The following is a 17,784-nucleotide window of genomic DNA, read 5'->3' on the forward strand; positions in this document are numbered from 1 at the left end:
ATTATTACTAAGTGTAAAACATTATAAAAAGAGTGGAGTAAATATCCAAGTTTTACTTAAAAGGTAAACAAATAATTAGAATGGATGAATAATATTCTAGTTTATTTTAGTGTTTTTATTTTTAAAAGAAAAGCAACTAAGGAAGGCCTCAGATGGAAAGATTTAAATGTTAGATGCAATTTTAACTTTGCCTGACTTAGCCACTGTTCAATCCAAAAAGAAAAAAATGCTAATGATATAATGTTCCAAATGGGAAAGAAAGAAAAAGGAACCAGGGTGCTTTCTGTATGACCTGATCGAGCCAGGCTTTATTATATTTATGTAAGAAAAGTAGAATATGCCATTCTATTCTAACAAAGGCAGAAAGCAGTTAGGATTGCCCAATTCTGAGTAGAAAAATAGTGATAAAGAAAAATTGATTAACTTATCTCTCCCTACTTCTATCTCTGTTCTGACTGAACAAACAACAACACAGTCGCTTTTTAAATTTTGTACAAATCTATTCATGAATAATAACTATTTTATACTTAAACTGACAAGGGATTATTGTACTTCTTGGATCAACTCAACAGTTTGACAGCCTTTCAGTTTAAATCATTTCTTGGGGGGGGGTGCCTTCTAATCAGTTTTTGACTCATGGTGATTGCCTGAACTTGTCCCTTGGCAAGAAGTGCTTTGCCCTTGTCTGCTCCCTAGGGATGAAAGTGAATGACTGGCCCAAGGTCACCCAGCTGGCTTCTCCCTACCGGTGATGCCTTTGCCACTTTACTAAACTGGCTTTCCTAAATCAGTTTAGTCATATTGGATTTAAGGAGTTAGAATTGTTAATTATAAGCTTTGGGATGGACTAGTTTGGAAACTGAATTTGCTAGCATCACAAACCCTTGCGCTAAGCAGATAGCAGCAGAAGTATGATTTGTACATAAAGGAATATATTACAGTATGGGAAATCACTTTAATTTACACTTAATTTTATGCACTCTAAGAAAATATATATATTTAATTCTATATGGAATTGATGAAGTAAGCAATTAATCCCAAATCCCCATTTTTTCTTTCCCACCATGGTTCATAGATATATAGGCATTAGAGAAGTCCTAGCAAGTCTTTGGCCAGTCTTCAATTCCCTCAAATTATACTGTGTTTTTTTTTACCTTGCTACTCTTCTTATGGCTTCCCATCTCTCTTTCCACAAGAGACGGGAACAGAGTATATTACAAGAAACAGAGGGTCTAGAGTTAAAAATTATTATTTTATTAGCATTTCACCTTGAGGAGTGCTTGGTTTTTCTTTTTCTGCATTTAATGATATTTGATCCAGTTAATATGGTCAATATTGTTGCCCTCCTTTACCCCACACCCCATCATCTGATATTTTGAAACAGGTATTTCAACAACTTACTGTTGTATTGTATATGTTTTCAATGTTTGAACTACAAGAATTCCAAACATTTTGGGAGATTCTTTTTAGAATGCCAACTGGACAGGACAAGAAGACTGCAGCTAATCCAGTTAATATGGCTGTGGATCAGTCTGTATTCCATTGATTTCACTTGAGAATGCCCAATTACAAAACTGTGTTTTAGCTCAATCTAATCTGACAACCCAGTCTAGTTTATTTAAAAAAACGTAACAATTTAATAAGAGTAGAAAACATACTGACTTCATTTTTATGATTTGAGCTATTCCACTCTTAAAAATCCATCAGAAATACTTGCACATGGGTATAGAAGAAAAGCAATGTTCCAAATATATAAAATTAAAGATTAAGTTACAGTCCTATCAATTTAAATCTAATCACTTTTACTGCTGTACCTTACCAGGTAACTCAGCTTCACAACCAATTTCAGGCTAGAAAAGTCTAGATTGCACAATGCACAATTCCTTACTTGACTTGCCTTAAAAGAGACAGAAGGGTTCTGAAAGCAGAAATAACAGTAAAAAAGAGCGATGTCTCTAAAATACAATCTGCCTTCCATAGGAATAACTCCTCTTCCTGAGCTTCAATCATACATTTTCTATCCACATTTGCAAAGAGAAGATGCTGCATTCTTACTATTTCCTTTTAATGGAGTTTCCGCAATACTAAAGCAGATAGAAGATAGATGGGAAAATATGGCAGAAGACACCAGTCAATGTAATTTGGTCCCTCTAATGTATACAGGCAGTGTTGACTTTATATTAAAAGCCTCATCTTGAGCACTGTAAGCATAAGTGTACACTCATTCTTCTGGTTTAATCAGCTTCAACTATTAAACTTCCAAACCATTATCATACCCATGGTTGCTACCACTTGTTTTCTCTGAGGAAGCATGAAAATGAATTACCTGCCCCTGAGATGATGCTGCCCATGTCAGCTCACTTTCTGCAGATATTTTCATATGATGGGGCATTCCATTATATGAAATGGATTATTGCAATGAGCTACACTGGTTACCAGTTGGCTATAACCTATGTCATACAACCTACAATTTTTATGCCACGTAGCCTGATTATTTGAGGGACTGCCTTGCTTCAATAATTTTTCTTCTCCCATAAAAGCTGACAGAGAGAATGAACTTTATCTCATTTCTATTAAACAGTGTCATTAGTAGAACCCCTGAATACCACCCCCCACAGATTCATTTTGCTCCAAACCTGATGGTGAGCCCTGTAACATTTTGTTCTGTTTCTATGGTTTTTCTTCTTTTTTTTGAAGACATATCTCTTTGAGCTCTCATTTTTTAAATTAAGTGTTTATGAATGTCCTGCAGTAGGTGTGACTGAAATATGCTGATTTAAGATAAACCTACAATATGTGTCTGTAGTTGATAATAAAACCTCCAGTTCACAGAAATGACACAACTGATAATTAATTTATATCTATTTTATAAATAGGCTACTAAGAAAGAAGAATGTCAATTATTTCCTTGTTACTATTTGTTCAGAAATCTTTTGCTGAGACACACATAATAAATTTTCATTTACTATGGGAATCCAACTGCCAGTAAATGGAAGTATAAACAAGAGTTCAGGTTTACTTTCAAAAGGACTGAAAATGGGTGTTAAGATATTAAATTATAAGTACTTTTCCTTGAAATCATGAACTTTAAGTCAAAGCTATTGAGATATCAACAACTAAATGATGTTTGTATACATTTTTGTCTTCAAAATACCAGCTTGAAAACAGGTACACTATATTCAGCAGAGCTTATGCTTAATGAAGAAAGTATCCATGGGACCTCCTTTTTAGATTTTTAATTTAGCATCTACTCTGTGTAGCTACTGTAACTTCCCACAATTCATAGTGGTATTTGTTGTGAAAATTCTCTGAGAATAATAAATTAAAACAGTAAGACACAGAGAAAATAACATTATCACCCTAGTATGTAAGTATTTAAACAGTTTTTTCCCCACAATATGGGATCTACAGGTTCTCTGCTTCTAGGCTTTTCATCTGTTACAAAGACATACCACAGCTATGTTTGGCCAGAAAGAATGTTGAAATATTTGTCACACTTCTTCACTCACTTCCCTTACTCTGATCTCAGTATTTAAATGATTTCAGTCAATAATTTCTTGGAATGGAGAGTACTGAATATTGCTCCAATACCATAGTCCAGATCAAAATTGGGCCAGCCAGCAGAGTAACCCAGGCAAGTATAACTGGAACAGAAGTTTGAAGTGATGGGACACTGTTCCTGAGGATTATATTGTTTGTATTGTTTAAATATTTATTCAAATAAGCCTTGTTCTTTTCATGCACCAAGCCTCCCCTCCATCATTTAAAAATAACACAGAGAAACCTTAAATAACTTTAAATAAACAAATGAAGAAACTTGTCACTTGTAATGGACACAATAAATAGCCTATAAAAAACTTGAAAACACATTCATTTTCAGGGAAGTTCTCTGAATAACTAAAAGCCACCATGAAAAGGGTTTGACTTGAAATCTTGGCAAAAGAGAAGCCATGACTGAGTATATTGTGAGGCATTATACATCTAATGCCTCTAGGTTTGCCAAAACCATCATCAAAATGGAACTATTTCTCATACATTGAAAACGAAAGAGAAAAACTTTCAAAAAAGTGACTTCCAAATATATTTAATTTCTTGTTTTATAAATTAACTCTACATGCAGGCACATATTCTAGAAGCCATTCATCAAAATCAAAGTAACATTACAAGCCCAGCTGACCTGACTCAGTCAGTCATTGTACATCGGTCATTGACCAGCCACGACCTGATTCACTCATATTCCTGACTACATGTTCCTGGTCACAGATAGTGCCTATTCTTTTAGATGATCTTGCAAAAAAAATTGGTGTTTGTGTGTGTGTGTGTGTGTGTGTGTGTGTGTGTGTGTGTGTGTGTGTGAGAGAGAGAGAGAGAGAGAGAGAGAGAGAGAGAGAGAGAGAGAGAAAGAGATCGTTCTAGTCACCTGCTTCCAAGTCTACTGCATGACTGAAGAACATCAAAAGGCAGAGAGACTGGATTGATATTCTAAAACATTTACTGCAATGGCTCAGGTCAAAAATAAGGCCATAGTCTGGCAAAGCAATGGTAGTCCTCCTTCCCTCTTGCATGCAGATTTCCTCTTCCTTTCTTGCTTTTTGTTAACTATACAGTTTTTTCAGGATGTCCAAATTGGCAAAGTGGTGCCTTCCTTTTTTTCTTTATAATTTAGAAACACAGTAACAAAGTTTGCCAAATTATATAAAAAAGCGCTGTAATGATTCAACATTATTGTTAAATAGCGGGTTCTTTGGTGCAGGAATGAAGACGCGAAGCTGATTACAGGATAACTCATTGTTTGTTTCGTGCTGGAACTGTACTGGGGAATTGTCTGCAACTAGCCACAATCAATCAATCAATCAATCAATCAATCAATCAATCAACGCGGTGGCTCAGTGGGTTAGGACGCTGAGCTTGTCGATCAGAAGGTCGGCAGTTTGACAGGTCGAATCCCGAGTGCCGCATAACAGAGTGAGCGCCTGTTACTCGTCCCAGCTTCTGCCAACCTAGCAGTTCACAAGCACATAAAAATGCAAGTAGAAAAATAGGGACCACTACGGTGGGAAGGTAACAGCGTTCTGTGCGCCTTTGGTGTCTAGTCATGCCGGCCACATGACCACGGAGACATCCTCGGACAAGTGCTGGCTCTTCGGCTTTGAAACGGAGATGAGCACTGGCCCCTAGAGTCAGAAACAAGTAGCATGTATGTGCGGGGGAACCTTTACCTTTTACTTAGCCACAATATATAGTCTAGCTCCTAGGTGGCAGCCAATAGGTTTGAAACAACCATTGCCAATTGCAGCACAGGAGACTAAAAGTCTGGGTTGCTGGAGAGCCGCTAGCTGCTCCAGCAACCCACGTGGTGTTACACAAGAGCCCAGTACATAACATCCCTATTAGACACTTACATCATAGCACTAGTTTCTGTAGTCTAGTGGCAACAGGTTTTACAACAATATATAGCTCTTTATTTTACAACGTAATCTGCAAGATATGAAGGAGGCTTGTGTGCCCTAGAGGAACGTCTCAGAGTTCCCATCACTTTGTGGTCTACCAGCTTACCCAGTGGGCTGGATAGACTTGTGTCCCTTTGTGCTCCTGAGTCAAGGGGATCCGATGCACTATGGCTGGCCTCACCAGGTTGGCCCACCCCAGAGTCAGACTGATTGGCAGAGTAGGCACAGCTGAAGTTCTGTTGGCTTGCTCCTTCAGGGGGTCCATGTTGCACTCCAGAGCTCCCCAGTTCTCCCTCTGGTTCCACCTCCGTTAAGAAGGAAAAGTCCTGGTAGTCCATGTGAGGGCTGGCTTGGCCGCAAGTCTGAGGACCTTGGGAGGGACCTATGATGCTGTCCTCGCTTACTGGCCGTTCTGGAAACCGTTTCCTGAGCTGATCAATGTGTTTTCTGACAACTCGCCCTCCCTCCACCCCCACTTCATAAGATAGGGGTCCGGATGCATTGGTGATTTGACCAGGAACCCACAGATTCCCATGACCATAGTTCCTGGCCCAAACCCTATCGCCCATGTGCAGCCCCTTCGGGGGTTTTGGTCAAGAGGCTTCTGCTGCCACTCTATCTGGATGCAACCTGTCCAGTTTAGGAATCAAACGTTTCCCCCAATGTAGTTCTGCATGACTTTTGCCTGTAGCAGTGCAGGGCGTAGAATGCTGGCAGAGTAAAAATCTGCCAATCTGTGATGCCAGTCACCTGTAACAATGCGCTTGAGTGCTTCCTTTGTTGTCCTCACCATGGGTCCAGCTTGACCATTAGAAGATGGGTGAAAAGGCGCAGACGTTGCATGTCTGTTGAGATTAGCTCTAAGGAAGGCCTGAAATTTAGCAGCAGTGAATTGGGCCCCATTGTCTTAAACTAAGACATCTGGCAACCCATGTGTGGCAAAGAGTTTTCTCAGCACCTGGATGGTCCTAGCAGTAGTTATGTTAGGAACTGGAATTACTTCCAGCCATTTTGAGTGGCTATCCACTACTATCAGGAAGAGCTGCCCCTGAAAGGGCCCAGCGTAGTCTGTATGAACCCTAGACAAGGGAGTGTGCGTTTCCTCCCACCTGTGAACTGGAGCCTGTAGCATTTCAGGCCTAGATTGCTGGCATGTATAACAACCATGGACTTGACCCTCAATGGCCTTATCAAGGCCAGGCCACCAGAGGTAGCTTCTAGCTAAAGCTTTCATTCTGACAATGCCTGGATGGCCTTCATGTAATGATTGTAAAACCCTGTCTCTTAAGGAAGTGGGAATTATGACTCTGTTTCCCCATAGAATGCACCCTTTATGTGCAGATAATTCATGCCTCCTGACAAAATAGCTTTGAAATTCTGAGCCTGGACTTTTTTCCAATCAGCCCATGTATACCCATGACAACACTCTACTAAGTATTTTATCTATGGCAGTTTCAGCAGCAATGTCCCCAGCATGGAGGGGAAATTCAGGTATGTCCTGTATGGACAATATTCTAGCAGCAGGAGCCAGATCTGGATCCATTAGTGGCAGTGGTAGTCTGCTGAGGCCATCAGCATGGCCCATTTCCTTGCCCGGTTTGTGAATTAACTTAAAATTGTATGCAGATAGGAAAATAGACCATCTCAACATTCTTGGAGATAGTATGTGGGGGGGGGGTTGTTTGTCTGTTGTAAAAAGTCCCAACAAAGGTTTGTGGTCAGTATAGACCGTGAAATCCCTGCTATATAAATAGTCATGGAATTTTTTATTCCAACAACCATGGATAGGGCCTCTTTGTCAATCTGAGCATAGTTGTGCTCAGCAGAAGACAATGTTCTTGAGTGAAACGCTATTGGAACCTGTTTTCCATATTTTTCTATGTGACTTAAAACTGCCCCCACCCCATAGAGAGATACATCTCATGCAAGACATACAGGTTTAGACTCTATGTAATGAGTTACAGTGGACCTTTCTGACAATAGTGCTTTTAATTCCTGGAAACTTTTTTCATGTAAGTTAGTCCATTTCCATGGAGCTTTCTTATCCAGCAGCCTGTGGAGGGGCTCTGCTATTGCAGCCTTATGAAGTAGAAATGTGTGATAGAAGTTTAGGAGACTCAAGAATGCTTGTAGTTCTCCTTTTGATTTGGGCCTAGGAGCCATTTTAATGGTCTTCACTTTAGAATCAGCAGGGTGAATGCTGTTAGCATCAATTTGGAAACCCAGGAATTCTGTTGAAGAAACCCCAATACTACACTTGTTCTTTTTTAATTTGAGGCCTGCTTTGCGAAGCCTCTGCAAAACAGCCTTGAGTCTACTGGCCAACACTTCTGGGGATTCGCCTGCAATAAGAACATCATCAAAATAAGGGCAGATGCCCTGAATACCCTTGAGTGTACGCTCCATGATTCCCTGAAAAATACCCGGTGCAACACTGACTCCAAACTGTAAGCGTTTAACTTTGAAAGCCCCCTTGTGAGTCACGATCGTTTGAGCCACAGCTGTGGCCTCATCAACCAGCAATTGCTGATAGGCCTGTGCTAAATCAAGTTTAGCAAAAAATAGTACCCCCTTGCAAGGAGGCTAAAATATGGTTGACCACTGGGACCGGGTAAGTGTGTTGCTTGAGGGCCTTATTTAGTGTGCATTTATAGTCAGCACAAATGCGAACTTCCCCATTGGTTTTAAGTGGGGTGACTATAGGAGTTTCCCACTCCCCACCATCAACAGGCTGTAACACGCCCTGTTCTACAAGCTTATCGATTTCAGAATCAATTTTATGTTTTAAGGCAAAGGGGACCCTACAAGGCTTAACCCTGATTGGAACTATGTTGGGATCAAGCTTAAATGAGATAGGTGGGCCTGTGTATGTTCCAAGGGTTGAATCAAAAACATCCGTGTATTCCTTGCACACTGACGCGAGGTCTGCAGTTTGTGTCTGGTTTATGCCAGTAATCTGAATACCTAAGGCATCAAACCAATCAAGTCCAATAAGACTCGTTCTCTGGCCCCCTACTACTATTACATCCAGGTGCCCCAAAAACCCTTTAAACTTAACCAACAAGGTGGCTTCTCCCTTAAATTTAACATGTGCGTTTTGAAAATCCGTTAGGATTATATCTGAGGGTCTTAGTTTGGCCCAATTGTTACTGCACCTACACATGAAGTTAGTGTCTTGAGAAATGATTGAGACTGCAGAGCCACAGTCCAATTCCATCTTACATGGAACTCCTTGTAGCTCTACCCTGAGCTTAAGTTTGGGTTTGAGGGGGCGTCAAGCCCCGGTGTGGCATACACTTCTACGGCTTCTGAAGAATCCCACACTAACTGGACCCTGGGCCCCAGTACCTCTCCTAGTCGGTTCCTCCGACTGGTGTTTGGGTGACCGGTCTCTTTGTCAGGCTCTGCGATGTGGCCTGTCCTTCCGCAAGCTCTACACGTGGCTGAACAAAATCTGCAGTTGGCGCGAAAGTGGTTGCCGCTGCACCCCTTACATCTTGGTAAGAGAACTGCCTTGTAATTGTCCTCTCACAGCTGGCCATTGCAGTGTGGCATGTTGGGTTGCTTTTGGAGATGGTTGATCTCAGGTTGTTCTTCCTCGGAGAGTTCTTCAGTGCATTTGGCGTCCTCATGGTGGACCGTTTCTTCTAACTTTGTCGATCTGGCGGGCTGTACAGTTTGAACGGTGCCCCCGGCAGCTTCGTCAACCATTACCTCATCTTGCACTTCGGGAAAAGTTAAATTTGGCCTAGCAAATAGTCTCTGCTGAAGTGTTCTGTCCCGTAGGCTGCAGACGAGCTGGTCTCGTAGCCGCTCCTCTAAATTTGAAAACTTGCATAGACGTGCGGCCTACCTTAGGCCTGCTATGAACTCTGACGCTGACTCCCCAGGAAGCTGCACTCTTTGGTCAAACTTGAACCGCCAAGCCATCTCAGACATCTTGGGCTGGAAGTGCCTGGTTAGCCTCTTTTTGAGATCTGCGTAAGAGACCGCTTCAATTGGTGTCAGTGTGAAAAGGTTCTCGGCTAAATCAAAGGTAGCAGGGCTGCACACGCAGAGTAGCGTTGCGGCCTTCAGTCCTTCTTCCGTGATCTGATTGGCTCTGAGGTAGTTTTCTACTTGCGATAGATAAGATGGCCATTCCTCCTGGTGTTTCACGTCAAATTCTCACAATTTGCCAACCTTCAGCATTCTTTCTATCTGGTTCCTGTGTTCTTCTGGATCCTGCTTCAGACTCAGAGAGTGAGTTCCCTGAGCACGAGATCGCTATCGTAGTTGCTAGCCGACCTTGAGAGGGGGGGAATGCCTCTTCCCTCCGGCACGTGCTGCCTTTCCCTCAAAGACTTCAGCTCTTTAATCGGTGAAGCAGGATCCCATCCTTGTTGCCACTGTTAAATAGCGGGTTTTTTGGTGCAGGAATGAAGATGCGAAGCTGAGTACAGGATAACTTATTGTTTATTTTGTGCTGGAACTGTACTGGGGAATTGTCTGCAACTAGCCGCAATATATAGTCTAGCTCCTTGGTGGCAGCCAATTGGTTTGAAACAACCATTGCCACCTGGAGATAGCCAATTGCAGCACAGGAGACTAAAAGTCTGGGTTGCTGGAGAGCCGTTAGCTGCTCCAGCAACCCACGTGGTGTTACACAAGAGCCCAGTACATAACAATTATATTCAAATAGAGGCCATGAATGGTCCCTACTAGTTTTCTCTCCTACAGGAAAGGCTCTTTCACCTTTTTAAAGCTTGTATGAATCAAGGGGAGGAGGTCTTTCTTTCCCTGGAGAACCTTACAGCTCCAAAGAAAGGAAATACCTGTTTGAATAACGTGACAAGCAACGAGCGATACTTGAGTCTTGAAAGTGGCATTGGTGAACTCATTGCTTCCTTTTATACAAACCATAGATCACCCTGGGTGTTACAGTAGTGTCCTGGATATATAGATGAAAAAAATCTGCAAAGTAAGATACCTGTTCTTCAGGTTGACTGGGTAGAATGTGCAGTTAATGGCTGCATTTGATCTCCATTTGCAGCCCTTAAAACTGCACTTCCAAAGAAAATGGCTGCTTTTTTTCTATGGATTTTCTGTTTCAATATTGTTGTTTTTCAGAATTAAGGATAAGATCAGCAGCAATATGCCCTCTAAAAACCTCCTTTGCATCCTAACCCTTATAACTCTGAAAGAAAAAGCCCCAAATTTTACTTCCAGTGATGTCTCTATGTCAGGGGTGTCAAATGGGCAGCCCGTGGGCCAAATGTGTCATGTGCTGGTCATGCCCACCCCAGCTCCGCAAAAAATGTCATAATACATCATGTTACATCACGTGATGCGATCGAGTTTGACACCCATACTCTATGTCATTCAATAGCCTTCTGGAAAGGCTATCCCTCTTTTAATGGATTACATACAGATAGAGAATGTCTAGAGAAGGCTTACTAGATCACATTATATTAGGCAGTGAAAATACACAATTAATGATATTTGTGTTTCTTTTAATTTGCTTTTAAAACTTGACCTACATCTCAGGTAAGGTCATCTTTATCCAGATGCTTTCCTGCAGAATATTTTTTTAATTTTTTGCAACAACTGCCAACATCATCAATCTGATAATGCACTTTATAACGCCCCATCTGAACAGCACAGTGTCCCCAACATAAAGCAAAATGTTATCAAGAACATGAAAAAACTGTATTTGTGTAAAATAAAGGGAAAAAGCATAGCATTGCAACAAATATCTGTTGTCAAGTTTAACAATTGATGGTACATAAAATACTATATTATGTGCACAAGATGACCCATTAATTAAAACAAAATCATATGCTAATATTCACTAATGCCATTTTACAGTCATTCAATTTAAGAATTAATTTAATTTAATTTAATTTAATTTATTAATATTTCTATACCGCCCTTCTCCCGAAGGACTCAGGGCGGTGAACAGAAATTAACAAAGTAATTCTTCTAACCAGTAGAAAATTTCTCATCTTGGAGATCAATCACCTATGGCCAAATTCTTTGTATTCTCTCTTTTTTGTTGTTGTTAGTAGAGCAGGTGTAGGGGTAGAGAGACAGCATGGGAGACACCAGCCTGCTCCAGGTTAACAACAGAACAGGTGGCCAATTGGTTTGCGTGTGGCTCAAAATTAAAAACCACCATTTGCTTCCTCCACCAAACAATTCTGAGGATGTTAGGATGTTTCTTCTGTAAAAGTTGAGGGTTTATACAATTATATAAATTTAATAAATAAATAAATTGTTGCCATAACTGGAACTACAACTGTATAATGCAACATTTTTAGAAGTGGGTTTCAATTAAAATTGAGATCATTTTAAGTAACATGAGCCTACTTCTGTACATATTTGTTCCTTTCTTGTATATTGCAAGTAGGAGCAAAAGAAACATTTGCAACATTTCCGCTCACCATGACTTATCACTTGCCCCGTGGCCTCTATGGTGACATTTTGAAGGTAGTTATGACAGCGTTCCTTGTGTTCCTCCAAAGAACTGCGTTGTTTGTAGCTTCGTCCACAGTAGTTACATTTATGAGGTTTACCTACTGTGGGGGGAAAAAGTACTTTATTATGTTAAATCAGTGTTGCTGACACAATTACAAACTACCAATTATAACTAAAAACAAACCTATTCTCTTCTGTAATATTTATCCATTTACCTTTTCTCTATTTCACTGCATTACCTCTATGAAACAGATTCATAAAGATCATGAAAATACTGTTTTCAAATTATTTCTAAAATGGATTGCATTCATGCAGGTAGACCCAGTGTTGTCAAATCACACAGTTTAAACATTTTTTTTGTATCAAAATAGAGAAGAGTTTGAGATTTCAACATACTGCAGGCCAGGTGTCCCCAACCCCTACCGGTCCATGGCCTATTATCAACTGGGCCACATGAGTAGGCACCAGTGCTCACAGCCCCACTCATGCACCTGCTGCTCACACAAATGAAGCTGTGTACCTGCCCCTTGCACAAACCATCCCCTCTTCCCCCTTTCCCCCACACCAGGCCACCAACCCGGAAAAGTTGGGGAATGCTGCTGTAGGCCAGAAAGATCTCCTGGGTGGGTAATATTTTCTAAATGTAAATGAATAGTCCAATTAAAAAACACATTTCTAATGCTTTTGCCAAACAAAGTAGAAACAGAATGTCATTAAATGCAAGGCAATGGTGTTATCCTAGTATTCTTATGGCTTCAGATATAAACTGTTGATGTGCTTGCTGGTAGATGGGCAGAAGCTTTATAATTAAATGTATAGCAAAGCAGTATTATTTGGATAGTGTGATCTATCTAGGATAGTCAGTTGGGCTGACTATCAGCTTGCCCTAAGTATGTGCTATCTAGGGATATTCAGCTCTTTGTATTCTAAGTACAAACAACAAAGAGAAAGGCATGACTTTTAAAACTGATTGGAACATAGCTAATGCTTTGGAGGAATAAAATCCATCATTGCCAATCCTTTCAAAACTCCACCCAGAATTATTCTAGTCCAAGCCAGCCAGCAGTTTCCTGATGTTCATTGGCCAAGTACATTCCTTCAATCCCTGTCAAAGAAAGAGTACTCTGCCACACTTGTGCAGGTGAGGAATTTAAAAATCCTATTCTTTGAAACCATTTTTGCATTTTCCTCATCTGGAAAATCAACAATTTCTCTACCTAAGTCACCCAAGGTTGCATATTAAGGCAAGACAACCTAGAACAGGAGTAGGCAACCTTGGCTGTTTTATGACTTGTGGACTTCAACTCCCAGAATTCCTGAGCCAGGAATTCTGGGAGTTGAAGTCCACGAGTCATAAAAAAGCCAAGGTTGCCTACCCCTGACCTAGAATAATGTTTGCATGCTTTTTGCTAATTTTTACGGGAGAAGAAATATGTTATATTTGAAGCAGAAAAGTGCATAGCCATTAGGTCTATAAAGCTAAAGTTTTTAAAAACAGGATGTGAATCTGGAATTCAACAGGTAAATTCTGAAAAATAAAGAATTTCAGAAAGTCCATGCAAATTCATGAGTGGTACTAAAGAGATGTGACAAAAGAAGTACCATACCATAGATGGAACTTCATGCATCTTTTGATGTGACTTTTTCACTTTGTAAATCAGAATGTAACAGAATAATAAAAGGGCCATTTACACTATTGAGTGCCACCCTTTGCTGAGTGTAGAAATCTGAATCAAAGTTTTTGAGACCCTCGGTTGCTTAGTCTCAGCTTAGGCACATCCAATGAAGCTGAGTTTCTACCCGCTCCATCGTTCCACTATCAAACTGCTCTTATTGTTAAGAAGTGTTACGTTACAGTCAGTTGGAATTAATCAGTCAGGGTTGATCTCCTCTAGGACTGACCGGTTTGATCGCCTTGCAGTCCAAGGGACTCGCAGGAGTCTTCTCCAGCACCATAGTTCAAAGGCTTCAATTCTTTGGCGCTCAGCCTTTCTTATGGTCCAGCTTTCACTGCCATACATTGCAACTGGGAAGACCATAGCCTTGACTATACGCACTTTTGTTGACAGGGTGATGTCTCTGCTTTTTAGTGTGCTGTCTAGATTTGCCATGGCTTTCCTCCCCAGGAGCAAGCGTCTTTTAATTTCTTGGCTACAGTCCCCATCTGCAGTGATCTTGGAGCCCAGGAAAATAAAATCTGTCACTACCTCCATTTCTTCCCCATCTATTTGCCAGGAATTGAGAGGGCCAGATGCCATGATCTTGGTTTTCTTAATGTTTAGTTTCAACCCAAGTTTTGCACTCTCCTTCTTCACTTGCAACAAGAGGCTCTTTAGTTCCTCTTCACTTTCTGCCATTAGAGTGGTATCATCTGCATATCTTAGGTTGTTGATGTTTCTTCCGGCAATCTTAATTCCAACTTTTGATTCATCTAGCCCTGCCTTTCTCATTATGTGCTCTGCATATAAGTTAAATAGGCAAGGCGACAGTATACAGCCTTGCCGGACTCCTTTCCCAATTTTGAACCAACCAGTGGTTCCGTGTCCAGTTCTTACTGTTGCTTCTTGGCCTGCATATAGGTTTCTCAAGAGACAAATAAGATGGTCTGGTATGCCCATCTCTTTAAGGACTTGCCACAGTTTGTTATGATCCACACAATCAAAGGCTTTAGCATAGTCAATGAAGCAGAAGTAGATGTTTTTCTGGAACTCTCTAGCTTTCTCCATGATCCAGCGTATGTTAGCAATTTGATCTCTAGTTCCTCTGCCTCTTCGAAATCCTGCCTGTACTTCTGGTAGTTCTCGATCCACATACTGCTGGAGTCTAGTTTGTAGAATTTTAAGCATAACTTTACTAGCGTGAGAAATGAGTGCAATGGTGCGATCGTTTGAGCATTCTTTGGCACTGCCTTTCTTTGGAATTGGAATGTAAACTGATCTTTTCCAATCCTTTGGCCACTGTTGAGTTTTCCAAATTTGCTGGCAAATTGAGTGTAGCACTTTTACTGCATCGTCTTTTAAGATTTTGAATAGCTCAGCTGGAATACTGTCACCTCCACTAGCTTTGTTGTTGCTCAGCTTTTCTAAGGCCCACTTCACTTCACATTCTAGGATGTCTGGCTCGAGGTGAGTGACCAACTCATTGTGATTATCAGGGACATTAAGCTCATTCTTGTATAGTTCTTCTGTGTAATTTTGCCACCTCTTCTTAATCTCTTCTGCCTCTGTTAGGTCCCTGCCATTTTGGTCCTTTATCATGCCCATTTTTGCATGAAACGTTCCCTTCATCTCTCCAATTTTCTTGAAAAGATCTCTGGTTCTCCCTATTCTATTGTTTTCTTCTATTTCTTTGCATTGTTCATTTAAGAAGGCATTCTTATCTCTTCTAGCTATTCTTTGGAATTCTGCATTTAATTGGGCATATCTTTCTTTTTCTCCCTTGCCTTTCGCTTCCCTCCTTTCCTCAGCTATTTGCAAAGCTTCCTCAGACAGCCATTTTGCTTTCTTGCATTTCTTTTTCTTTGGGATGGTTTTGGTTGCTACCTGTTGTACAATGTTGCGAACCTCTGTCCATAGTTCTTCAGGCACTCTGTCTATCAGATCTAATTCCTTAAATCTATTTGTCACCTCTACTGTATATTCAACAGGGATATGATTTAATTCATAACTGACTGGCCTAGCGCTTTTCCCTACTTTCTTTAATTTAAGCCTAAACTTTGCAACAAGAAGCTCATGGTCTGAGCCACAGTCAGCTCCTGGTCTTGTTTTTACTGACTGTATAGAGCTTCTCCATCTTTGGCTGCAGAGCATATAGTCAATCTGATTTCTGTGTTGACCGTCTGGTGATGTCCATGTGTAAAGCCGTCTCTTGGGTTGTTGGAAAAGAGTGTTTGCTATGACCATCGTATTCTCTTGACAAAATTCTATCAGCCTGTGCCCTGCTTCATTTTGTACTCCAAGGCCAAACTTGCCTGTTATTCCAGTTATCTTTTGGCTTCCTACTTTAGCATTCCAATCTCCCAGGATGATAAGGACATCATTTTTTGGTGTTAGTTCTATAAGGTGTGGTAGGGCTTCATAGAACCGGTCAATTTCATCCTCTTCAGCACTGGTGGTTGGGGCATAGACTTGGACTACTGTGATATTGAATGGTTTGCCTTGTATTCGAACTGAGATCATTCTGTCATTTTGAGGGTTGTATCCCAGTATTGCTTTTCCTACTTTTTTATTGACTATGAAGGCTACTCCATTTCTTCTGAGGGATTCTTGCCCGCAGTAGTATACCTGATGGTCATCTGAATTAAATTCACCCATTCCTGTCCATTTTAGTTCGCTGATACCTAAGATGTCGATGTTTAGTCTTGTCATCTCTTGTTTGACCACGTCCAGCTTTCCTTGATTCATGGATCTTACATTCCAGGTTCCTATGGAGAAAGAATCTTTATAGCATCGGACTTTCCTTTCACCACCAGACATATCCACAGCTGAGCGTCCTTTCGGCTTTGGCCCAGTCGCTTCATTCTTTCTGGCGCTACTAGTACTAGCCCTCTGCTCTTCCCCAGTAGCATATTGGACGCCTTCCGACCTGAGGGGCTCATCTTCCAGCGTCATATCGTTTTGCCTTTTGGTACTGTCCATAGGGTTTTCATGGCAAAGATACTGGAGTGGGTTGCCATTTCCTTCTCCAGTGGATCACGTTTTGTCAGAACTCTCTGCTATGACCTTTCCGTCTTGGGTGGCCCTGCACGGCATAGCTCATAGCTTCATTGAATTACTCAAGCCCCTTCGCCACGACAAGGCAGTAATCCATGAAGGGGGTTTCTATATTACTCTTTAATAAATAATAATAATAATAATAATAATAATAATAATAATAATAATAATAATAATAATAGTAGTAGTAGTAGTAGTAATAATAATAATAATAATAATAATAATAATAATAATAATAATAATAATAATAAGAAGAAGAAGAAGAAGAAGAAGAACAAGAAGAAGAAGAAGAAGAACAAGAAGAAGAACAAGAAGAAGAAGAAGAACAAGAAGAAGAAGAGGAGGAGGAGGAGGAGGAGGTTGGAAGGGACCTTGGAGGTCATCTAGTCCAACCCCCTGCTCAGGCAGGAAACCTTATACCATTTCAGGCAAATGGCTGTCCAGTCTCTTCTTAAAAACCTCCAGTGTTGGAGCATTCACCACCTCTGGAGGCAGGTTGTTCCACTGGTTAATTGTTCTAACTGTCAGGAAGTTTCTCCTTAGTTCTAGGTTGCTTCTCTCCTTCATTAATTTCCATCCATTGCTTCTTGTCCTGCCTTCAGGCGCTTTGGAGAATAGCTTGACTCCCTCTTCTTTGTGGTAGCCCCTGAGATATTGGAACACTGCTATCATGTCACCCCTCACTCTTCTCTTCGTTAAACTACACATACCCAATTCCAGCAACCATTCCCTATATGTTTTAGCCTCCAGCCCCCTAATCATCTTTGTTGCTCTTCTCTGTACCCTTTCTAGAGTCTCGACATCTTTTTTACATCGTGGTGACCAAAACTGGATGCAGTATTCCAGGTGTGGCCTTACCAAAGCATTGTAAAGTGGTATTAGTACTTCACTTGATCTTGATTCTATCCCTCTGTTAATGCAGCCTAGCACTGTGTTGGCTTTTTTGGCAGCTGCAGCACACTGCTGGCTCATATTGAGGTGATTGTCTACTAGAACTCCAAGATCCCTCTCACAGTTACTACTATTGAGCAAGGTACCACCTATACTATACCTGTGCATTTTATTTTTCCTGCCTAAATGTAGAACCTTACTTTTTCAACCATTGAATTTCATTTTGTTAGATAGTGCCCAGTGTTCGAGTCTGTCCAGATCCTTCTGTATCTTAA

At 40.8% G+C, this 17,784-nt stretch overlaps 1 protein-coding gene across 7 annotated transcripts in view; it reads right to left on the bottom strand.

The window, feature by feature from the left end:
* IKZF2 (IKAROS family zinc finger 2) overlaps nt 1–17,784 on the bottom strand; it is a 175,562-nt gene that overhangs the window by 22,151 nt on the left and 135,627 nt on the right. For all 7 annotated transcript variants that reach the window (XM_081340965.1, XM_081340964.1, XM_081340970.1 and 4 more), the window contains one exon: nt 11,873–12,007. In XM_081340965.1, coding sequence (XP_081197091.1) covers nt 11,873–12,007 — 135 coding nt within the window. The remainder of the gene's footprint in view (nt 1–11,872; nt 12,008–17,784) is intronic.

Source organism: Vipera berus (assembly GCF_964194415.1).
Source record: "Vipera berus genome assembly, chromosome: 1".
Taxonomy (NCBI): domain Eukaryota; kingdom Metazoa; phylum Chordata; class Lepidosauria; order Squamata; family Viperidae; genus Vipera; species Vipera berus.